The sequence below is a fragment of the Podarcis cretensis genome, assembly GCF_951804945.1.
Source record: "Podarcis cretensis genome assembly, chromosome: 1".
Lineage (NCBI taxonomy): Eukaryota > Metazoa > Chordata > Lepidosauria > Squamata > Lacertidae > Podarcis > Podarcis cretensis.
Window position 1 is genome coordinate 80,143,836 of NC_137170.1, and position 24,511 is coordinate 80,168,346.

General features: G+C 45.4%; 1 protein-coding gene across 2 annotated transcripts; it reads left to right on the forward strand.

The window, feature by feature from the left end:
* Window positions 1-20,511, forward strand: RNH1 (ribonuclease/angiogenin inhibitor 1). 2 transcript variants are annotated; one of them, XM_079989409.1, is made up of 10 exons: window positions 1-166; window positions 10,333-10,432; window positions 11,403-11,573; window positions 13,180-13,350; window positions 14,034-14,204; window positions 15,275-15,445; window positions 16,770-16,940; window positions 18,325-18,495; window positions 19,138-19,308; window positions 19,872-20,511. In XM_079989409.1, exons 1-10 carry the CDS (start codon window positions 16-18, stop codon window positions 19,957-19,959), a joined length of 1,536 nt encoding a protein of 511 aa, XP_079845535.1. In that variant the 5' UTR covers window positions 1-15; the 3' UTR covers window positions 19,960-20,511. The 2 variants fall into 2 exon arrangements, with proteins under 2 accessions (XP_079845535.1, XP_079845536.1); XM_079989410.1 differs by lacking the exon at window positions 1-166 and adding an exon at window positions 5,024-5,171.
* Window positions 20,512-24,511: the final 4,000 nt, after the last annotated feature.

Below are 24,511 nucleotides of genomic sequence, written 5' to 3' on the forward strand. Positions count from 1 at the left end.
ACCAAGCAAGCTTACATGCCCAATCCAAGGCGTTTCATTGCGATTTGGCAATGCGGAAGCGCGCGGAGCCCAAACTCTGGCGGTTGCGCGGCTACCAGCAGGCGGAGAGTAGGAAGTATCCGGCTGACGTTTCCCAGCAGCTTCCTTGCCAAGGCAGATCCGCGCAGTAAGTATGGCAGGCCGGGCAAGCTGGGGTTGCTTAAAGGAGCTTTGGGCGGCTGGATTGGAGAGGGGTGCGCGCAAAGAGTCGATCTGAGGGCCAAGGCGGTCATAAAAGGGCGCGATGGCGCTTCTTTGTGCAAAAAAGAAAGGCTCTCTGTTCGGTTGTTGACCTCAAGCACAGGCCGCCGCTAGAGGAACGCGGATGCTTTCGCGCAGTTTGCTGCTACGCCGTGGCTTAGGGCGCTGCGTCTTTGGGATTTCTCCAACGAGGGATGCAAGCGTTTAGGAGTTTCGGTAGCGAATGCAAGAAGGGCGCGGTCATCAAGCCGCCTGCAGCAGCCGGGGATGGCGCACTATTTTCCAGTGCCAGCTCATGATGAGGCTGGAGAAGTGGATTGGGATGGATGAGTCATTAGAAAGCGAGGACGCCGTTTCCCGCTTCGTGGATTAGCGCTCGGAATAAGTCAGAGAAGGAGAAGCCCCGCCCCCGCAAGTTCTGTGGGGTGGGGAGCATCTGCTCTGCTTGTAGGACAGTGGTTCTCAACCTTTTTTTGGCAACGCCCCACCTAAAATCCTGATTGCCCCCCCCCCCCGTGCGCGACTTATAATTCTTATTATTCAAAAAGTGAACTCCGATTCACGTGGAGGAAGCCTAAAGGGCCATTAACTTGGTCTAACACATTCTCGAATTGCCCCCCTTAAAAATCAAATTGCCCCGCTGTGGGGCGTGTGCCCCATATTGGGCACCATGGTTGTAGAAGGTCAATCCCCAGCATCTCTAAGTAGGGCTGGGAGAGAACCCTGTCTGAAGCCTGGGAGAGTCAGTGTGGGCAATATTGAGCAAGGTGGACCAATGGTCTGAGTACCTTAAAGGCAGCTTCTTAATGTTTCTTAAGGGCACCACCTCATACCCAAATAGTGTCTGTCATGATGCAGGACATAGGGAACATTTGCCTGCTTTGTTTATTTAAAAGAGTTGTAGCCCACTACTCATCAGATTTGTCAGGACAGTTTTCAATAGCAATTGCCCCAGTCTAGAAAAAAAGGTAAGAGCCAAAGCCCCATTTATTCCAAAGGGACTGGATTTATTTGAGTAGAGCCCTGCTGAGCCAACATCCTGTTTCCCACAGTGGCGGACCAGGTGCCTATGGCAAGGATGGAAACCTGGGGCCTGAATGTGGCCCCTAGGCTTCTTCAGATGGCCCTTGGAATTGTTCCCAGGCCGCCGCCACTCACATCTGACAGGAGGGCATTCCACAGAATTGGTGCAGCTACTGAGAAGGTCTTCTGTCTGATTCCCTGTAACTTCATGTCTCACAATGAGGGAACTGCCAGAAGGCCCTTGGAGCTGGACCTCAGTATCTGGGCAGAATGATCGGGTGGCTCCTACAGCCCAAGACAAAGGAGGAGCAAGATGCAAGCAGAATAACATCCATCCACTGCCGCGCACCAGCCACTCACTGCCACAAAGAGCTTCAGGTTGCTCAATAACATACTTCATGATGCAAGTCAATTCCATGGGACTTATTCTCAGTGTGCATAGGCACAGCCACGCTAAAATCAATATAGCAAGGACACACCGAAGCAAGAAGTTTAGTATGTAAAATCAAGTCCTCCAATTTAGATGGTTTGAATAATCATGCTGTTAAAATCATAAGACTTTTGAATGGGTTGGGATGACCTTATCAGTCAGAACCTTGTGAGTCTACATACACTGCAGCAAGAAGTTTACCATCAGTGCTATGATGCAATGTCTTTTGTCAAGAAACTGGCCAAAGTTCATATGTCTTGGTGTTAAGTACATAAATATGTTGGTGTTTCAGAGCTGAGGTGCATAGCCTGCATTACTGGAGCCGAACAGGTATTCCACAAACATGTAGCAGTTTCCCCTCCCCTGGTGAAACATAATCTCCAGATCCCCAGTTATCATTTAAAATGAGCAAGTTTCTAGAATTGTAGAACCTGAGCTAGGGAGCAAAATTCTGCTCAGGCTTTTGTTGCTGTTGTTGTTTTTGGTGAGAGACTAGGCAGGGGTCAGCAAACTTTTTCAGCAGGGTGCCAGTCCACTGTCCCTCAGACATTGTGGGGGGCCGGACTATATCTTTTTTTGGGGAAAGAATGAATTCCTATGCCCCACAAATAACCCAGATATGCATTTTAAATAAAAGCACACATTCTACTCATGTATAAACACCAGGCAGGCCCCACAAATAACCCAGAGATGCATTTTAAATAAAAGGACACTTTCTACTCATGTAAAAACACACTGATTCCTGGACCATCCGTGGGCCGGATTTAGAAGGCGATTGGGCCGGATCTGGCCCCTGGGCCTTAGTTTGCTTACCCACGGACTAGGGTGTTCCCCCTTTCAGTGCTTTATTTTGGTTTCCCCACCCCTAAAAAAGCCCATGGACATCATACCCACAGAACGTTTCTCTCTGCATTTGCCTCCCTAACAGACTCTCCCTGTAGCCCCTGAAATTTCTTCCTTTTGTACTAAGAGCTCATCTACACTTCTGCTTATTCTGTGCCTAGAAAACACAGGTCTGAGAGGTTTTCCATTTGCCCCATTGTTTCCTCCAGGAAAATCCGCTGCTGTCCATCTTTAGAAAAACCAATTGATGTTTGTTCCAATTCAGCAGTAAACAGTGGGGTTTCCCGGAGGAAAGTGGCAGGACAAGTGGAAGTGTGGAAGAGCACCACATCTCACAACTCCCATTCCTCCATCCCTATGCTCTAGCAGACTCCCGTTTCACACTCCCCAAGAAGGTTGCGCAGACAGATTGTTCAACATAATGCAACACTGAATTCCACCCGGTACCTGTTTCAAACTGCAAAGCTGAAGAACAGCCCTTTGCTTCTCCTTAGGTCAGGCGGTTGTAGGAGGAACTAGAACTTGTGAAATCAGAGAACAAAGTAATCTTTGCTGGAGGCATTTACGAAAAGAGGAAACTGGAATTTCCTTCATAGGCAGTTGTCTTTTAAAAGGATGTCAGGAATTACTTAAGACTAAGGAAGGTCAGTACACTGTTGAACAGGTATGGACGGGGAGCAGTCCAAGGCTGTGGAAGGATACACCAGGACAGAATATGGGATTCGTGAATGGCCAGAAACAAATTCAATTGGAAGAACCTTCTGGTAAAAAGCTAGGTGCTTCCAAAGGGGGACAAAGTGTAGGGCACTTAATTAACTGAGGATTTCTGAAAGACGCTTGTATGAAAAGACCTGGCAGCCTTGGGCTAGGTCTGAAATTGATTACATAGGCAGAAGGAGAAGAGAATGGAGAAGACAGACAATTATCAGTGTTCCATGGCCCACATCAGCTCTGTCTCCATCTTTTTATAGGTTTGTGGACAAACAAGAACAGCTGATTTCTACCTACATGTATGGATGCCCATGGGGACAAGGGGTGGCAGTTGCCAGGGCCTCCTCTCCCATTTATCAGTGTGAGGCAGCCACCTCAGGTTCTAGATTTTGAACGTCATAAATGGGTAGCAAATTGTTAGTTATTTAGGTTGTTGTTGTTATATTTTTGTTGCTATGGAAGAGGCGAGACGCTTCTAGGACTTTATGCTTGAGGTATGAACATAACATTATTTGCCTCATAACATGAATTGGGCTTATCTGAGGTACTCCTGGAAATTGTCTTTGACATTATGCCATATATTGGGTGGGATTTATTTATTTTTTAATCACCTATACACACCCTGCTATACCTCTTCTGGGCAAGAGTACACTTCTAGTTATTTTTCAGAAATGGTGAACAGCAGCAATGCTCTCTCAGAACAGCAGCGCCTTCCCATTTTGAAAACCTTATTTAGTTGTATGTGTTCATTAAAATGTTTTGGCTGCCATGCTCCTCTGCTCTACTTACTATTCCTCTGTGGGAGCATTTCCAGGGCACACCTGCAGCCTGATCCTATACTGATCCTATGCATGTTTACTTAGGAGTAAGGCCTGCTGAGTTCAAAAAGGCATCCTTCCAGTGGGTATACTAGGATAAGCTATCAATCACCCCTAGCCAGTTAGAGGAGATGAACAGCATGGCCCCCTCTTCCTCAATGCAGAAGGTTATCACTGGACTTATTTTGTACAGATGGGATGTAATGCAGTGTTGTGGGTGAAAATTCATGCTTGGAAGTATAAGACAGTGGGCAAAAGTTTGCTTATTGCTCACGTTCGTCTGTTTACAGAAAAGCATAAAGACACGCTTTCAAAAGTAACCTGTGGAGAAAATTGTGAAAAGGTCAGCCTTCCAGCATCAGGTTCTTAAAACATGAACCTTGTTTGCTTGGACTTCTTAAAAAAAAAATCTCAGGGTGTGTGTGACAAATTTATAAGTTTTGAATTTTGGCAATTTGGCAACCTGGGATAGGATTCCTGCTTTTTGCTCTGGGAGGTCTCCAGGCAGCCAACAGGCCCAGCATCTTCTCCCAGTGTGGCAATGCAGACATGGGGGAATCTGCACCTCTTGAATGTCACACTGCTGGTCGAAAGCAAGGATGTGACAACCTAATCGAGAGGTAGATTTAGAGAGTCTGAGCAAGTCTGAGCAAAAGTGCTATCCCAGATCTTCTTAGCAAAGGCGTTCGCACCTCTGGTACTGTAAAAACAAGGGGACTCGTAGAAAACCAGCAGGACTCCCTTCCGCCAGTGGCTGCTGCGGTGACTCTTCCAAAGGGGAGACTGATGCGTCACCGCACATTTGGGGAAGCCTCACGTGGCGCCCTGGGAGTCGAGCTTGCCCAAACAGAATCGGCTCCGTCTTGGTTGCGGGGAAAGCAGAGCCCGTCTAATTACTACAGCCGGCTCCGTGGGCGAGCGATCCCCGTGGCCTAACCTCTCCCTTCGCCGCCCAGAAGGAGGCGCGGCTAGGCAGATTAGTTCCAGCGCTTCCCGTTAGGGGCGGGTCGGCCGAGAAACTATTTATTGCGTTTCGGGCGGCGGCGCTGGCGCTTGGCTTCGGCAGAGCTGTATTGGGTTGGTTCTCGGCGCGGGCCGAAGATCGGGTAAGGAAGCGCAGACCTCGCTCTCTTTTCAAGCTGTTGGGGTTGGCCAACAAGTACTGCGTGGTCGGGTGGTTGTTTTTTGTTTTAAACCAGGTGTCGTAGGTGCCCGAGAAGCGCGCAAAAAATAGATTTCTAGTTTAGGCAGCGGGGTTGGAAAGCAAGGCTGGTTTTGAGTTCCTGTTTTTAATTAACCCGCTTCTGACGCGTTGGTGTCGCAAGGAAAGAGGGAGGCACTCCAGCCTCTTCCTTGTTGAGCCTGACACTGCAGAAAGTGGCCGATCGGGGCTGGAAAAATGGTTCCTAGCTAGGAACGAGTACTTGCTCTCGGGCTTCTGTGAAATAAACCCAATTCATTGTCATTTATATGCTGTAATAGCAGCCCTCCCCGATTTAAAATAGCATGACTTTAATGAGGCGTCAGCTAATTTCCCCGGAAGTTCTGCACTTGGGTAGGTATATGGAGGATTCCTCCCTCCCATTTGCAAAGGACAGTGGTGGCATTTCAAAGTAGCAACACAGTAAGAAATGGATGGGTTTTGTTGCTTTCCCCGCTCTCATCCTTTGAGAGTGATCTGTGTGTTTGGAAGTTGTCATGGAAACCTTCTGCTGCCAACTTGTGGAGCTGAAGTTGGAGGGTGTCAGATCCTGGTTAGGTGAGCTGGCTGGGGCTGAAGGGAGCTGTATTCCAGCAAGACCCAGAGGCCACCAGGTTAGCAAAGGCTGGTCTGAGGGAAGGCAGGGTCTGTCTCTTTCACGCAGAGGCCAGACTCCCAGGTCTGTTTGGGGATGCTCCTGCTCTGGGTTTTCCGCATAGAACAGAGGGCTGGTCTGGGTGGCTTTGCAAGACCCTTGCCCAAGCTCTATGAATCTGGTACTTATATGGTTCCAAAAGAATGTCGGTTTTCTCTGTGAACAGCATTTTTTGTTTCATTAGCTAGCTTTGCTCAACTGCTGGCATCAGGCTGTTTTGTGACCGGAGGTTTTGTGCGTTTTGCAGTGCACTTCAGTTTTGAAAAGCATGTGGTTGGCATTCCCCCGCGTTGCCTATTGTCAGCTGTTGCTCATCAAACTCGCTGAATTTCCTTTTAATTGTTCGTGGCATCTAGATAAAAAACAACTCACAACTACTAGGCAATTTACAACCAGCCTCCCAATGCTTGCTTTGGTTTCTCTCCCCACCCCGCAAGCTGGAGCTCTTGACTGTTCAGTTGAGAGGCATAAAGTATGAGCCGATTGCTTTCACAAGTAGGTCTGTGGCAACTCTTAATCTCAGGGTCATGGGTTCGAACCCCACACTGGGCAAAAAGATCCCTGCATTGAAGGAGATTGGACTAGATGACCCTCATGGTCCCTTCCAACTCTACAGTTCTATGATAAACCTCTATGATCGTATCATATTAGATAGGACCATATAGGCCAGCTCTTTGTTGGTATAAGTTAGAGATGAGGAACCCGTGGCTCCCTGGATGCCAATTCCCATCAGTCCCAGTCAGCATTGCCAGTGGTTAAGGGTGGTGGGAGGTAGCCAGCAGCCAAAGAGAAGGACACCCACACACTTCCCATCCCTGGAACAAGTGAAGGACCATCGTTTGTGCCATTGTAAAATAATGCCTGTCAAAAACCAGCAGCTTCCTTTGAGTGAAGCCTATCAACCTGGTACGTTTTTTCTCTTAACAACTGGGAGTTGGCAGGCCTTGCATATGTTGTATTTGCATACATGATGTAAACGGGAAAGGAAATAGAGTTGCAAGGATGGAAAATCCCTAGATGCCCAATTATCCAAAAGGGTGTGTTCAGCTATAAATAGCTGATGTCTAGAAACTAGTGGTTTCTTCCAGCCATCGCAGTAGGGGGTAGAAAAGAAAACAGGCTCCAGGTGTCCTTTCTATTGTGTATTCATTACGATTTGGGCTCATGATGGTATAGGGCTGATGATACATGACCCCACTTTCAATATGATTTGTGCCTGCTGAGATTTTGGGGTAGGCATACTGCTTCATTTCCAATGGGTGCTTCTTCCTGAAATCTTACTACTTTCCACACCTCAAATGCTCCATGTGTGAGCGCATGCTTTCATTGTGCTATAGTGCAAGAGTGTCCCTCCAGAAGGCAATAAAACGGTAGCATTGGAGAAGCATTGAATCTGTGCCCCGAGTTCTGGGAATCTGCAGATCTGGTCCTTTTCCTTTTTCTAGTTGGAAGCCACCAGAGCTTTATATACACATTGCCATGTTTTGACAGATGAAACAACAAAGTGCACAAATTGAGGTACAAAGTTAGGGGCAAATGTTAGGAGAGGGGCAAATGTTCAGCTGTGCAAAGTGGGAGGATATGATGTGGCTTGAAAGCTCCGTCGGTACAACCCGAGGCTCTTAATCTCAGGACTGTGGGTTCGAGCCCCATGTTGGGTGGAAGATTCCTGCATGCAGGGGGTTGGACTAGATGACCCCCCCCAGTCCCTTGCAACTCTATGAATGGAAGGAACTGTCAATTTCTAGTGACGTTATTGGAATTTGCAAGGTTCTTGCAGGCAGATGGTTAAAGCCGGAAGCATTCTATGGCCACAGTCGGTGATCTCTAGGGAACGCTTCCTTCTTTGATATGCCCAGCAACATGCTGACAATGTGGTCTGTTACTTTAAAGGTGATCAGTAGTAAACTGGTTACTCAAACTTTTCTAGTGGAACTACTTGGAAGTGAATATCATATGGCCAAATACCTCCCCAAGACTTGAGAGTCTCTCCGTGCAGTTTATCAGCCTACAAAAAGAATATGCAGCACAGATCGAATATATATGTGTATATATATATATATATATATATATATATATATGAATGAGTGGATGTCCTTTGATGGCCAAACCAGGCAGATAATTTGTGAACTATTAGGAGGTGTCCGTCCCCCCCAACAGTTTCAGAATCTGTGATCAGGCACAGAAAAAGTGTAATAAGTAGGTAACCCTGTCTCCTTCTGCTATTTCCACTCAAAATCATCCCACACCCATTTGGGAGAAAGATATAGGCTCCCCACCACATATCTTTCCTAGCTCTTTTTCTATCCAAAGCTGGTGGAAAGTACGGCAATTTGAGTGGACAAATGACAGGGTATGGAAAGGGTTAAGCACCATTAGCTCACCTGTCCTACTTCCCTTCCTGGCTGCAGTATCCAGTGTCTGCTTTGTACTATGAAAAGGGAGGTGAGAGAGAGTTGCACATAGGTGAGTGCTTTGTTAAAACTGTTTAATGTTGCTAGCTTCTGAGGCACAGCAATATTAATACCAGGTGACCTGCTTGACAAGTATTCACAGAGTCTGTTTCTGTGTTGTTTCCAGTATAGATATTGGGAAGATCCAGTCGTTAGGTTGGGCATTTGGGTTGGGTTTTCTGGAGCTGATGAAACGTGCTTTCTCTGCCAGCTCACTGGTGAATCAGCTTTCAGAAATGTCTCGTAACAGCACTTCAACCCAGAATAATTAAGCTCAGTGATTTTTTTCCTGGAGGTACTGAAAGGTACATAGTACCAGCACCATTTCCCCCTAAAAGGCTAAAAGTGTGACACTTATAGTAACAACTTCATTGTGAGTACCGGCACCCTTTTTCTATAGAAAAAAAGCACTGGTTAACCTTATATCAAATTTCACTTGGAAATTTCAAAAGGGGGAAAAAACCCCAAGGGTACCAAATGCCTGGAGTTCAGGGGAGTGGTTTGTGACGGTACTGAGCTGATTATAACGTGTACCCTTTGGAGAGAATGATAGAATAGTTATATCACTTTGCAAAGTGATATCAGAAATCCTGGCCTAACCTTGGGACCAAACCAAGTGTGATGTGGGAGGTTTATGAGAAGATCTCATGAAGTTTTTTCTTTTTTAAAGCCATCTCTCCCAAGGAATATAGGGAGTCATACTTAAAGCAGGCCAAGATCTTGTGGCCACCAGGTGAGAGAAATAACATGAAGCAGAGCAAGTATCAGGAAAGAAAAGAAGAAAAAACACACTCACCCTGAAAAAAACACTTTCAAAATGAATCAACTGACATCACAGTATGGTTCTCAATACACCTTTTATATCTATTGAGAACTGGAACAGAAGGTGGAATTTTCCATCTTTTGTATTAATTTTATTGCTCATACGGGCAGAGCTACATAAGATGTAGATCATGAATTACCAAATAAATGGTGTATCTAATTTGATCCATCGTGGCTGCTGTGCTGTGTGTGTGTTAAACCCAGTGCAGTTGCTGGTGCTGCAGGCCTAGAAGGGTCCAGATTAACAGTACAATGGTACCTTGGTTTAAGAACAGATTATTTTATGAACAACTTGGATTAAGAACGCTGCAAACCCGGAAGTAGGTGTTTTGGTTTGTGAACTTTGCCTTGGAAGTAGAACATGTTCTCCTTCCTGCTGAGTGTGTTCCATTTGTAAATTGAGTCCCCCACTGTTGTGGGAAAGCATGCCTTGGTTTAAGAATGCTTTGATTTAAGAACGGGCTTCCAGAACGGATTAAGTTCGTAAACCAAGGTACCACTGTACCAAATACCGGAGTTGCAGAGTACACGTAGTGCCAGCTCCACTTAATAAAGGGCCCTCTCTAAACTCACATCTTCACTACAAATGTAGACTGTGCAGATCAGGAATGTAGTCACCTTCAGAATGGGGCTAAAGTTTACAAATGTTGAAACATTGCCCTTCAGAGGTTCACTTCTAGTAAATGTGGTTAAGACCGGCTGTCGGCAGAGAGACAGAAGCGTTGCATGATTCATGTGTGTGCTTTCGGGCTGTTGCATCAGCTCTTGTTAAGAAGGGGCCTCTTTGGGTTAAGTTGCAAGCGGCCACAAACAGTACCTTTCAGCAGGGGGCTAGTTCTTGAGCAAGTGCAGGAGTCTTTTGAGAAATTCTTGCTTGCAACTGAGATAGCTGCAAATGCTGTAGACCAGGGATAGCCAGCAGTGAGGCCGCCAGCTGCTGTTGGGCTGCCAGCACTCATCATTTTTGGTGGCAGAGGCTGGTGGGAGTTGGAGTTCATCAACATGTGGAGGGCAGCATAGTGGCTTCTGCTATAGAAAAGCAAACAAAAATGCTGTAGTTTGAATGGGAACAATAGCCTTCCCCTTGACCCTTGTTGTAAAAAAATAATACCCCTCTCTCTCCCCCTTCTCTCCAGCTGTTGCATCAAAAATGGACCTTGACATCCAGTCCAAAGAGCTCAGTGGGTCCAGCTGGAAGGAACTTCTTCCAACCCTGAGCCAGTACAAAACCATCAGGTAAGTAAAATGTCAGCGAAACCCATGTATGTTAAGGTCTCACAACTGCAAGGGCTCCATTCCGATGGAACTTGAGCTGGTGTAATTCTTGCTTGAAAACATTGTCCTGGCTCCAAAATACCTAGAGATGCTCCTCACAACCAGATTTCACATCGTCATTTATCAGTTACCAAGTTTTGTTCTTGGTTAACTGCTCATGGTTTGTCTGGGAGAGACAAGCCCAAGTTCATCGTGGCGGCAGCAGCACACAGAGGGGAAGGAGCAAGTCATATATGATTTTGGCTTGTTCCTGTAAGCCAGTGATGGCCAAACTTGGCCCTCCAGCTTTTTTGGGACTACAACTCCCATCATCCCTAGCTAACAGGACCAGGGATGATGGGAATTGCAGTCCCAAAACAGCTGGAGGGCCAAGTTTGGCCATCACTGCTGTAAGCCATGGTTTGGCATAGTGCTGCATGGGAATGAAAGCAATGTCTAACTTAATTGTTTCTAACCAGCAGTCATTTTTGTCTGCTCTTGTTTCATTTGAAAATAATATTGCTTGTTGAATTATTTTATTGTTGCAGATTTATTTTGTGAGTGCTTGGGAGGCTTAAGGGCAGTGCTTTTTTTCTGGGGAGGACGCAGAGGTACACATACCCCTAAACATTTTGTGAATCTTTGTACTTTTGTCAATTTTTTTCCCCTGATTTGAACTATAAAATTGTGGTTTTGAGTCAAAATGAGAGTACCACAAACTTTTTTTTTTAGAGAAAATGCACTGCTTAAGAGTATATGGCGAATCTGCTGTAATAAGGGTTCCAGTTTGCTGATAGACAGACAGTGTTGGATTTCACCTTTTGTTGTTCAAATATTCTGGAAGTCTTCCAAATCAGGTTGGAAGGGAAAAAAGAATTCTGTAGAGGAGAAATGTTTCTCTCAGCTGGTTTGTTAGAGCTAACACCCGGCTCCTCTTCCCCTTCATTCTCAGGTTGGATGACTGTAGTCTATCAGCTAGCCATTGTAAAGATCTCTGCGCCTTTCTGAGCACAAAGCAAACATTGACTGAACTGAAATTGAACAACAATGAACTGGGAGATGCTGCTGTAGAGCTGCTGTGCAAAGGATTGCTGAGTCCAAGCTGTAACCTCCAGAAACTATGGTAAATCTCCTACAATCTGTCATGGCTTAAGTTTTGTTAGCCGAAGGTCTCCACAGATGGAAATGTTCACAGTAGGAAGGTTGTCAGTGATAAATTCCCTTCTGGCTAAGAAAGTGGCTCAGAATTCCTTTTGGGATTAAACTATTTTTGCTATTGTTGAACTGTGGTCTCTGCTTCTTATATTCTTCCCATCAAGTTACCACTGTATGAGTTTTTCCTGGAGCAGCTGGACTGGGGGACCTCTGCTAACCTATAATCAAACCATTTGCTTAGGCTGGCATACAAGTAGGTGGGGAAATCAATAATAATAATAATTTATTAATTTATTACTTATACCCCACCCATTTGGCTGGGCTTCCTCAGCCACTCTGGGAGGCTTCCAACAGGAGATTAAAAATACATTAAAATGTCTTTCCCCCCAACATTGCCCAGAAGTAGTGGTGCTGTTTTGCATGCTCTAAAACAACTGCCACACCTTGATTCACCTTCACAGTGATCCAATAGGTTAGATTGCAGAACTTGGGCTCCTGTCTGTCTGTCTGTCTGTCTGTCTACCTATTTGGGGTTAGATGCTGAGTTCTTCCAGCTCTCACACCTTCCAAAGCTCACATGTGCTTATTGGCTTCATATGGGACAAGGAACGGATCTCTGTGACTACTCCTGAATTGGGTGAAGTGAAACTGGGCACCTGGAAATATGAAACTAGTAGCAGATCAAAGAACATCTCAAGTGTCAAGAGGGCTTTGTGCTCATTAGCTCATCCTGACAACTGAAACAATGTGTTTCGGTTTTAGCGCCAGCACCCCAGAGAGCAGTCTGGAAAGTGGCTTCTAGTAAAATGTGGCTGGTCTTCAAATGGCAATTACGGCCTTCCTGATCATATGGCTTTATGGCTTCATGACTTAAATGGCCCCTGTCAGTCTGGGCTGCACTAGTGCAGTGCAGTGCAGTCTCGGATATTGTAGGCTGTTTTCTCCTACCACAGTTTGCAGTTATAACATATGGCTTGAAGATATAGAAAATATCACTGTGGAGGGGATGGTGTCTCTAGTTACATGACTGAGAAGAGGAGTGCAGAGGGTTGGCTCCTCTGTTTTTCCTCTTGAAAACTCTGTTAAGTGTTATGACTTGTTAGGCAGCATTTTTTTCTACATACCTGCTGGGCTGGTACTGCTTGAAACACACTGTATAGGGATTCTTTTTCTGCTGTGGGATTCCTTGTGTTGCATCGAACAAAAGCCAACAAACATTTCTAAGCCAGTCCGTAAACCTATAAGGCAGGCAAAAATCAAGGGGGGCAGGGGGTCTATAGCATAAAGGAGCTGTGGTGGGAGAAGCTTTGTCTGTCTTTGTGCCCTTGAGATAACTCTTAAGGGACATACATGGCCTTTGCCTACTCAAAAGACAACAGCGTTAATATTTGGTTCCCCGTGGGCATCAGTATCATCTGCAGAGAATTTATAGATGTAAGCTTAGGTTATAGTCTTATGCAAACACAGAATTGTACAGTATATTTCAAATAATATTTCAATTACCTAGGCGTCAAGGTAAAACAGTAAATGAGGAGTTTTAGGGAGGCTGACTTAACTCTGCCTTGTTCTTCCAGGCTGCAGAACTGCAACCTCACCAAAGGCTGCTGCGAGAGTCTCCGTTCTGTGCTCAGCAGCAAGCCATCCCTGACTGAGCTTCACCTGGGAGACAACAGTTTGGGCACAGCAGGAGTTAAGATATTGTGCCAGGGACTTTTGGATCCCAACTGCCAGCTGGAGAAGCTTCAGTAAGTGACTACTAGATTTGTTAGCAAAGATCTCTTGGCTGAGAAGATTTCTCAAGTTAGAAAGCATCTCTTTTCGAACTCAGATGCATCTTGCCATGGTCGTGGGTTACTCTCAAGGAGTTGGATGAAAACAGCTGAGGCTGATGGTGAACAATTCCTCCCCACCCCCCAGTTGCTTGTAAAAAGTCATACAAAGTGTGTTTTGTACAGTGTCTTTTCTCAGATCTACACACACTTTCTGATAACAATATCCAAGAGAGATTGAGAGATCAGAGCTGGTATGGGTGAAAATATTTACTATTAATAATAATTAATATACCGCTTAATGCCAAAATAAGCTTCTTAAGCAACAGGTATACAAACTAACAACACAAACATTAAAGTATAAACTATGCATTAGAACAATTCCATGAACAATCATTGTGTCTAGGTCAGCTTTCCCCAACCTGGGAGTCTCCAGTTGTTTTTTGGACTACAGGCCCCATCATGCCTGGTTATTGACCATACTGGGTGGGAATGATGGACAATGGAGCTCCCCCAAACCTCTGGAGGCACCAGGTTGTGGAGGGCTGGTCCAGATGTGTGTTCAGAAGGAGGAAGCTTTGTGCTTGAAAATGCCAGACTGTTTGAGCCTCCTTCTTATCTATTGGGGGGGGGGGTTTCTTTCTGTTCTTCTCCTATAGGCTGGAGTACTGTGAGCTCTCAGCAGAGAACGTGGAGGCTCTCAGCTCTGCCCTGCGCACCAAGCCATCGCTGAAGGAACTCAACCTGAGCAACAACAAACTAGGGGATGCCGCAGTGAAGCAGCTTTGCCAGGGTGTGCTGGACGACAACTGTAACCTGCAATCACTGCAGTAAGGCCTCTATTTCCAACCCCTGGCTCTCTCCCCAGGCTCAGCCCCTCTTGCTTAGGCTGCACCCGCTTCACTGCACCTGCCACACATCCTTCACCAACAGCCATGGTCTCTTCTGCAACTTTCATGGCTGCTCTGGAAGCGCTCACCTCTTTGGTTCTGTCAGTGCTTCCTGCATTTTTGCCGGTGATCAGAACTGCTTGGGCAGTTACGCAAACTCCTCGTGGCTCTCACGAGCCTTCAGAGTGAGGGGCACCGTTAAGAAGAAAAGTCTGGTTATCTGCCGAGTGAAGGAAGCTTCAATGGGAGCTCCCCCCTCAATGCATGTGGAGGGCTTTGATGCAACAAATTGCAGAAGGAGCAGCTCTCTGTAACTGCTCAGCTGGTTCCTGGGTAACTTGCGGGGAGAAATTGGTTTGGGTGGGGTGTAACAATGGCTACTTGCTGCAACCTCTGTAATTGTGGCCCTTACAGCAGAAGTCTTGGCAGTGTGTGTGACATGTTACAGTTGTACCTTGGTTTTTGAACAGCTTAGTTCACGAACAACTTGGAACTCGAACGCCGCAAACCCGGAAGTAGGTGTTCCAGTTTGCGAACTTTGCCCTGGAAGCCGAACGTCCAGTGTGGCTTCCACAGCTTCTGATTGGCTGCAGGATGCTCCTGCAACTTGTTGGAAGCAGTGCCTTGGTTTCTGAATGTTTCAGAAGTCAAACAGACTTCTGGAACGCATTTTGTTCGAAAGCCAAGATAAGACTGTATATGCAATTTTACAGTGCATTGGAATCTTCCTTTAAGATTAATGTGATGCCACTTCTAAATAAAACCAATTGAAGGTTTTCTTTTCTCCTAAAACCATCTTATGGCATAGAAACACACACACTGCATATCCCACTGCATTTCTTGATGCACAATCATTTCGATAAGCCTCTAAGGCGTTTCACTACTGGCCAATAAAACTGCAGTTTTGGCAAAATTGAAATAATGTGTGTGTCTGCTAGTGTGCGGCAGCAGCTGTGGGAAGGGTTGCTGAACGGAACGTAATTTGTGCTTTGTTTCTTGCTTTCCTGCAGACTGGAGAGCTGTGGCATCACACCTGCCAGCTGTCGGGACCTCAGCGCTGTGCTAAGTTCAAAGCCGTCCTTGACTGAGCTCTGCATAGGCGAGAACAAGATTGGTAACGCAGGTGTATCCCTCTTGTGCCAGGGGGCCTTGAATCCCAACTGCAAAATACGCAAGCTGTGGTAAGTGGCTTTATCTAGAGCAGGTGTAGCTTGTCAACTAGGCTGTCACAAGAGCAGCCTATTTTCTAAAAATATATATATAATCTTTCTTGGTTTTCGAATAGTGTCACTGTGGTTGCAGTATTTTGGTGTCCCTATGTGAGTGTTAATGTGTCTTTTTACTATGCACCTTTTAAAGAATTCCTGTGCCACTTAAATATTTTCTGTGTAATTCAAATATTTTCCATGTACCTTTTTGATAATATCTTTATAAGCCCCTTGTAATTTTTTTACCTCCTTTTCTACTTTTTTCTAAATGTGTACCTTTTTGTAATGCAATATATAGTGGGTTGTGTTGTGCTGGTGGATACTGAATTGTGTGTTGTAGGAGCCAGATCTGTTTAACTACATGCCTGATCCTGAAAGCTGCTCATGTTACAAAACGTGCAGAATTCAGTCTCATAAACTTCATTCCTGCAAGCCTGTACATTTCCCAGCCCTGGAAAACATGCTTTTTAAAACTCTTGCAGTGCCAATGGGAATCAATGGTAAAAGCTCTGTCCTCCATAAATTATTTTTTTCACCAATGTGCATTCCTAGGACTCCAAGTAAATGTTTGCCAAACAAGTTTTGCAGATGGAACTCTAAATGTTTCATATCCAGTGTTGCTCTTCTTGCTAGTGCAATAGACTTCTGCTTGTGCAACAGAAGTTACCTCCTCTGCAGCCTTCTGCAAATGCTCAAAATCTGTTCTAGAGGGTTGGAGGACAGGGATGACCTGTTGCATCAGTAGAACTCTGCATGTGCAGCACTGGCTGCTTCTTTCACTGGTGAATTTTCCAGGGGAGAAAATGTGGAGGTTTATGTGAATAAGGGTCATATATCCAAATTGCATGCACACTTATTGACATAATCAAGGGCAGGGAGCCTGTGGCTTTCCAATATTGTTGGACCACATCCCTGACCAGTGACCATCCTGGCTGGGACTGATGGCCATTGAATTCCAACAGTAGCTGGACTACAGGTTAGCCATCCCTGCCCTAAGGAGTTATTGGACTTTTCAGGCTTAGACACATTGGTAAATGTACTTCGCTTCTAGTAGGTGTCTGTTTGGCTGACATGGGGTTTACATTGTAGGCCGCACACGCATTTGGTTGGAGATGTCTGTTGCTCCTGCTTAATGCAGGAGGGAAACTTTGTGTATGAGGATTTGTCTTAATACAGCAAACGGTCTCGCTCATGTGGACTCCAGGGGTTCCAAACGGCACACAAAGCTTGAAGTTTCTATAACACACTCTTCAGATCTTGCCAGTGACTAAAGACAGTGACTTGATTATTATTTCAGGTTATGGGAATGCAATATCTCAGCGCCTGGCTGCAAGGACCTCTCCAATGTCATTGGTACCAAAGAGACTCTCAAGGAGATGAGCCTGATTGGAAATGATCTAAAAGATGCAGGGATGGAGTTCTTATGCCAAGGACTGAAGGACCCAAAATCTAAACTTGAGTCATTGTGGTAAGGAGCTGGAGGCTTATTTTTCTGTTGTGGCTTTTTTGCAGGTGTAACAAGGAAGTCATGAGTAAACAGGATGGGTCTGTGACTATTAAGGATATTTATCAAGAGGCTCAGTCCGGCTCCAAGGACTTTCAGTATGACACAGTATTCCAGCTTCTGATCATAAGGATCCCTTTATACAGCTTTTGTCCACCAAGTCAAGTTGCAGTGAACAATAGCAGCTGTCTTTCATGAGAAAATCAGCAGACCAAAACCAGATAGAGAAGGGGGAGGAGGAACCCGTAAAATATTAAACTACTCCTACTAAGGGGGTGAGTGCAGCAACAACACTCTTCAAATAAGTCTATGAGTCAGGTGTTTCAAGTTGACCAAAGCTTGTTTGAGTTCTCCTGCAAGGTCAGCCAAGGCAAGGAAAGTGCCCAGGTCATCAGGGCTGCTAGGAAATGGCTGAGCAGATGGATTGGATAGCCTTTTGCCTGCTCCTAGACTCCTCACCACTGGTCAGCAGTCTGGCAGGACAGCATCTCCTACACCACACAGTCTATGACCTCGGCCAGCCTACTCTCACTTCTGGCTCTCCCTTTCTTGGATTTGCAACTCCCACCAGCCCCAGCCAGCAGGACCCAAAGGTCAGGATGATGGGAGTTGCAGTCTGAAACAGCTGGAGGATGTCAGGTGCAAGAAGGCTTAACTTGAGCCATACGGGTATAATAAGTGAACGATACATATGAAAAGTTGTGCTATTCCTAAGAGGAGAAGAAAGTGATTTGTCATCTAGGCCCATGTGGGAGCAATTGAGTGGGGCAAAGGTTGCTGACCCTTCAGCCTTCTGTTCAGTTCAAAATATAGCCCCTGCTGAAAAACCACCATGGAGAACTGATGCATGAGTTTTTAAATATATATAAACAAATATTTTTATTAAAAGTTGGTAACCTCAAGACTTGATTATTGCAATGCTGTCTATATGGGGCTGCCCTTGTGCCTTGCCTTTTAGATCCAGGCCTGCTTGATATAATTCCCAGCTGATTTAGCTTAGTGTCCCTTCAGTGGGAGCCATAAGTCAAGGGTGGCTCTGTTGAAGAATCTGCTCCAGAAGAGAAGGAACTAAATTCCATTCCAAAATTGTCAGCCCATCCTCCTGCCTTCTTCAGCCAGTCTATTAATTTCTCTGCTGGAGCGATTTGCCTGATGTTGATCTACTATCTGTTTATGTTTACAAGTTGTCTAACAGACACCATTTAAAGAAGTTATAATGGATGTGTATTGAGTCCGTTTCTCATATTGTTTTGGTCAGATATGATTGACTCCACAGAAAGGAAAAGTAACCCTAGATGGCCTATTGCACTGCAGAGTTGTCAGAGATATTCTTATTTGTCTACCATAGGCTAAGAGAATGTGGTTTGACTTCAGCCTGTTGCAAGAGCCTTGGCTCTGCTCTCAGCGTGAACGGGACTTTGAAAGAGCTGCATATCGGTGGAAATAATCTGTGTGATGCAGGGGTGACTGATCTCTGTGAAGGAGTTCTGAGCCCGAGCTGTAACCTGCAGTCCCTCTGGTAAGTCACCTTAGACATTTGTTGCTCTCTTGAAAACAATGTGTTAAGGTTTTTCTAAAACGTTATTGAGCTTAGAACTCTTGTGTTATTGCTGCAAATATGGAGGGGAGGGGGCTGCCTTGTTTGGCATTCTGGTGCCTCTTTGTTTTGCCTTAAGGCAGGCTTCCTCAACCTCGGCCCTCCAGATGTTTTTGGCCTACAACTCCCATGATCCCTAGCTAGGAGGACCAATGGTCAGGGATGATGGGAATTGTAGTCTCAAAACATCTAGAGGGCCGAGGTTGAGGAAGCCTGCCTTAAGGCTTGGCTGCAGATCTCTTCCATGGCTATGTTTCATCTATGGTGACAGCCTGCCATACTTGAAAAGAAGGGCATGTGATGTGAAATACCCAATTACAAGTTTTACAATTAATAAAAATAAATTTGCCAGTTTGGAACATGTTTTAATGCTGGAACACTTGGGTAAACTAAAGGGCGAACTACGTTTTTCCTAGGCCGAGACTTGTTCCTCTTCACATTAGCTGAATGCCTGCTTGAAAGGCAACAGTGTGAAATTTGTTTGTGGGTTCAGCAGAGGAGACATCTTCAGGGATATTCCTCCCTTGTGGATATGTCTGGTGCTTATTCTGCCCTTCTTCTTAGGCTGGGACAATCGGAACTCACAGAGGTTTGCTGCGATAAGCTTGCCGAAGTCATCATTGGAAAACCCTGCCTACAAGAACTGGATGTAAGCTACAGCCATATAGGAGATGAGGGTGTGCGTAAGCTCTGTGAAGCAGTGAGAAGTCCCAACTGTAACCTGAAGTACCTGATGTAAGTGACTCTTTCGTGCTGTAATAGGCTTAGGGAATGAGGTTGGGGAAGGCGTCTCAAAGATGTGGGTCTGATGACGAAGTCTGTAAGTGCGCCCCCAATTAAAATGGCATCTAAACCCCTAAGAGCAGATAGAATGAAACCTGCATGATGACCCATTTTCAGTTGATTCCTCCGACATCCATAATTACAACACCTTACATTGGCTGCGCTGTCTGGGACTAATGGGAGATGGAGCAGTTCAGCAACACCTGGAAGCACACAGGTTCTGTACCCCTGAACGAAAATATGAATCCTAGACTTCCTTCTTTGGAAACATGGGTCTGTTCATCAGGAACAGCCGCTGTCTAGTTTTAATATTGAAGGAAGTTTTACTTCCATTCGTGGCAGGCGTAGTAGCCAGACTACTTGTCTCTGTACAAATGGAAGTTAACAATCGGAAGCCCTTTCACCTTGGGGAAATAGAGTGTTGTGTGCGCTGCTTCTTTCTTACAGATAAGGGAGGTTACCTGCTTTGCATGACGTCTCAGTACCATTAATGTCTGAACTCTCATCTCTTGCAGTTTGTACGACACTTACTGGACTGCTGACGTGGATAATGAGCTGAAGGCCCTGGAAGAATCAAAGCCTGGATTTAAAGTTGTTACATGAGTGGTGCAACATTGCTGTGACCACTTCGACTGCCTTTTCTTCTGTTGGGATTCTTTTTGTAAACCAAGTCACCAGACCATATGATGATGGACTTTTATGATTCCAGATTTCATGGAGCAGTGATATGCCTAGAAACCACATTCAAAGCTAGGAATGTGTTGGTACCTCAGTGGTGAGGCAGCATGGGGAAAGTTCTAGAATTATCTGCTGAGTCCAAAATGCATATGCTGGTGGGTTTTCTGCCTCTTGGGAAATACTAAAATCAGCACAAAGTAGAATACGTCTCCTGCCAGCTGCCATAAAGCAATAATGGTTACTTGCAGATGACTTGAAACTCTTCCCTTGGGAAGAACTATATTGGAGACTTTTAGATAAATTGGGGAATAATGCCCATTATTTAATTGCCAAAAATTAGGACGCAACATTGCCCCTCCCCTTAAGTATCTCTGATATTAATATTTTCTGCTGAGAATGCAAGGAGTGAACTTTTTGTATCTTGATCAACAAATCTCGCCCTGTAGGAATATAAAATAAAGTTTGATTGCAAAGAGACTATCGTTCTGATTTTATGGTTTTGGTTTATGGCTTTATGGTTTTGATGTGAAGAACACCAAAAGCTCACATCTTGGTCCCTTTGGATATTCAGAAGCTCATACCTGAGGTACCATTTCATTAGTGCCTTAAAGCCCATATACACAGCCAACTTAAAAAGAAAATATTACCTATACAGTATGGCTCTGTGCAACACCAGTGGTATACTATTTTTCTTCTTGACTGATTGTAGTTAATCATGATATATCATTAGTGTAGCTGGACTTGTAGTAAGGTAATACTAGGTTTACGTGAAGGTTGGTGCTCTGGGTGTTGCTCATTCTCATTGTTCAGTAACTGTCTTGAGACACTAAAGATGGCAGTTCACCTGAATAAATGGTTAATGTGCCTTAATTCCTAGGCAGCCTACAGGATTCTTCCTCATCCCAATTTTATCCTTACCATAACCTTGTGAGTGGAATAGGCTGAGGCATGGTGACAAGTCCAAGGTCACCCAGTGGACTTCATAACTGATAGGGGGATTCAAACCCTGGTCTCAGCTCAGCATTCTAACCACTTCACCTCATGCTCTTGAAAGCCTTGGGCTGGAAAAGAGGGGGGAAAAGGAGTCAAGCCTGAGGCTATGGAGGAGAAGAGGGAAAATTGATCACTCACAGTGAGATTTTGCTCTCCTTTGCAGAGATCGTCTATGAGTGGGGAAGGGCCTGGGAAGGCAAAGCTCCATCTAGCAAGGTGGACAAGGAGGAGAAGCATCCCAAGGGGGGGAGTACAATGATGAGGAAGGAAAAGGCTGGCTCTGCTACCCCAGAGGGACTGGACCATCTCCGTTGCTGGCAAGGAGGAACATAACACCAAGGTCCTAGATCAAAGGAATATAGGAAGCTGCCTTAAATAGTGTCAGGCCATTAGTCCATCTAGCTCAGCATTGCCTGTTCTGACTGGCAGCCCAGCTCTACAGGGTTTCAGGTGGGACATTCCCAGCCCTACTAGAAGCGGTGGAAGTTGAATCTGGGACCTTCTTGCACGCAACACAAATGCTCCAACACTGAGGTATGCACCACCGCCAAAAAAAAGTATTCCTGGTCTGTTGGTAGGATGTTGGAGTAGAATTGCGCTGTTCTAATAATCTTAAAATATTTACTCAGGAAGTGCATCTCCCCTACATAATCTTCAGAAAAGTGCATCATTTCCTTTTTGCATTATGGGTGAGCATTGTAGGTTTTCAGGAGAAGATTGTGCTCTGTTTGGAGTCAGGCAAAATGATCCTGTTTTTCTGGATTGGGGGTTAATTTGAAAAAAGAGGGATTGCCAGCAACTCCCCCCCCCATCAGATTTTCCCTGGAAAAGGGTAAATCTGCATTAAATGGGGAGGTGGGTGGGGTGATTTGGGCTGGCATGTGCACATTACGTGCATGTGCGGCACTGATCCCACAATAAACATGCCTGGAAGCACTCATTGTTTTAATTCATCTTCCAATGGATAATAGAATGTGAAGAGGTGCTAATGTTTGGTTTTCTGTTTGACTGAGCTACCTTTTGTGGAACCAACCACTAGGTGTCGTATGACACCTTAAAACTTCATGCCCAGAATCAAGATGGAAACCAATGATTACATTTCCTCATGCCGTTAGCTGCTTTGTTTAAAACTTCTGTATAACCTTGGGCTTCTGAAATTCTGTTTAATATTTGCTTCCAGCTGTTTTGTTTGTTTCTGCTGAATTGTTTCATATTCTGCCTGATGATTTGCTTTTCTAGTGTAAATGGGATGGCCACTTTTGGAGGGCAATCCATAAGAGTACACAGACTTCCGTGTGTGTGTGTGTGTGTGTGTGTGTGTGTGTGTGTGTGTGTGTGTGAATGTATGGCAATAAATCTCACCATAGTGGGGAACACTGGGCCTAGACAAGCAGCAACACTCTTTTCTTAGGGTCCTTTATCTTTCATGCTGATCTGGACCATACAGCTCTTCAAAGAGAGGACCCTGCTCTTTAAAGTAGAAACACAGCCACCCTAGCTGTATACTGCCCTGTTAATTTATTTTTAATGGAAGCGTGGTATATAACTAAGGCATCTGTAAACTTTTACCTGAAGCCTGTGTTACACCCAGAACATAACACAGGCTACCATACTAAAACACATAAATCCAAACAAAAACAAGGTTGCTAAAAATTTACTTGGATGTCCACAAAGAATAAACAAGCAAACACAGTTCAAATATTCTTGCAACACTTCCAAACAGGATCTTGAGCTCTGGCAAGTCTTGGGTGGTTTTAACATGGGTAGGAAGTTAGGTTGCTAAATCTGCAGACTGTCTGGGTCATTTTTCCCCCTGGTGAAAGCAAACAGGGGCCTGGATACACACAACCATGTTATGTCTAAGATGGGCTCCACAATATGTTTGAGACTTAGGGTTCCTCCCTGCAACCTCTTTGTTGATCATTCATTCTGATTGGTTTGCTGGGAAGTTAGATGACGTGTTATCAAAGCTTTCAATGCTCTCATGCTGCCGTAGTCTCAACAAGGGGACAAGTGCCAGCACTCCCTCTCTCAATACAGGCTAGGCTTCCATGACAAAGGAATGTTCTGGCCCCACGCACCTTGTTCTCTGACCCTTGAAATGTCTTTTGGCATTCCTGGCAGGAATCTTCTTGTGCTCAGTATTTGCTCTGGGATATGGCCAGCCTGAAGGCAAATGAGCTTTGTGTTCACTGGTGCAGAATAACCTGATGGGAAGGCTGCTTCTTACTCATTTGCCTTTGTGGTTACAATTGATAAAGAGGGAATAATTTCACTAAGTCCACACCAGAATAATAGGTAGTGCTAGTTGACTTGGCTGCCTATATAGGTAAAAAAGGTAAAGGCAAAGGATCCCTGGATGGTTAAGACCAGTCAAAGGAGACTATGGGGTGGTGGCGCTCATCTTGCTTTCAGACCAAGGGAGCTGGTGTTTGTCCACAGACAGCTTTCCGGGTCATGTGGCCAGCATGACTAAGCCGTTTCTGTGCAATGGGACTCCATGAAGGAAGCCAGAGCGTTTACCTTCCCGCCACAGCAGTACCTATTTATCTACTTGCACTGGCGTGCTTTCGAACTGCTAGTTTGGCAGGAGCTGGGACAGAGCAACAGGAGCTCACTCCATAATAATAATAATAATAATAATAATAATAATAATAATTTTTATTTATATCCCGCCCTCCCCAGCCGAGGCCGGGCTCAGGGCGGCTAACAGCAATCAAATAATCAAACAATCAAATAATCAAACATTCTAAAAACATTTCATTATAAAAATTAATTAAAATCAAATTAATGGCAACCGTTAAGCAAAATTCTGTGCAGGTTGCCAGAGGAGGGAGTCAGGCTGCGCCCTGACCAAAGGCCTGGTGGAACAACTCTGCCTTGCAGGCCCTGCGGAAAGATGTCAGGTCCCGCAGGGCCCTAGTCTCTTGTGACAGAGCGTTCCACCAGATTGGAGCCGCAGCCGAGAAAGCCCTGGCTCTAGTTGAGGCCAGCCTAACCTCTCTGTGGCCTGGGACCTTCAGGATGTTTTTATTTGCAGACCGTAGGTTCCTCTGTGGGGCATACCAGGAGAGGCGGTCCTGTAGGTACGAGGGTCCTAGGCCGTATAGGGCTTTAAAGGTTAAAACCAGCACCTTAAACCTGATCCTGTACTCCACCGGGAGCCAGTGCAGCTGGTATAGCACCGGATGAATGTGATATCGCAGCGAAGACCCCATAAGGAGTCTCGCCGTGGCATTCTGCACCCGCTGGAGTTTCTGGGTCAGTCTCAAGGGCAGCCCCACATAGAGCGAGTTACAATAATCCAGTCTGCAGGTGACCGTCGCGTGGATCACAGTGGCTAGGTCAGGGCGAGAGAGGTAAGGAGCCAACTGCTTAGCTTGGCGGAGATGAAAAAATGCCGCCTTTGTTATAGCTGTAATCTGCGCTTCCATAGAGAGGGAGGTATCGAAGATTACACCCAAACTTTTAACGGACGGTGCTG

Bases quoted from the DNA above. Each gene is read 5' to 3' on its own strand.
- RNH1 (XM_079989409.1), top strand. From the start codon at position 16: ATGCCCAATCCAAGGCGTTTCATTGCGATTTGGCAATGCGGAAGCGCG. The intron at 15,446-16,769 runs GTAAGTGGCTTT...TTATTATTTCAG, and splicing joins TGCAAAATACGCAAGCTGTG to GTTATGGGAATGCAATATCT. The intron at 16,941-18,324 runs GTAAGGAGCTGG...TGTCTACCATAG, and splicing joins TCTAAACTTGAGTCATTGTG to GCTAAGAGAATGTGGTTTGA.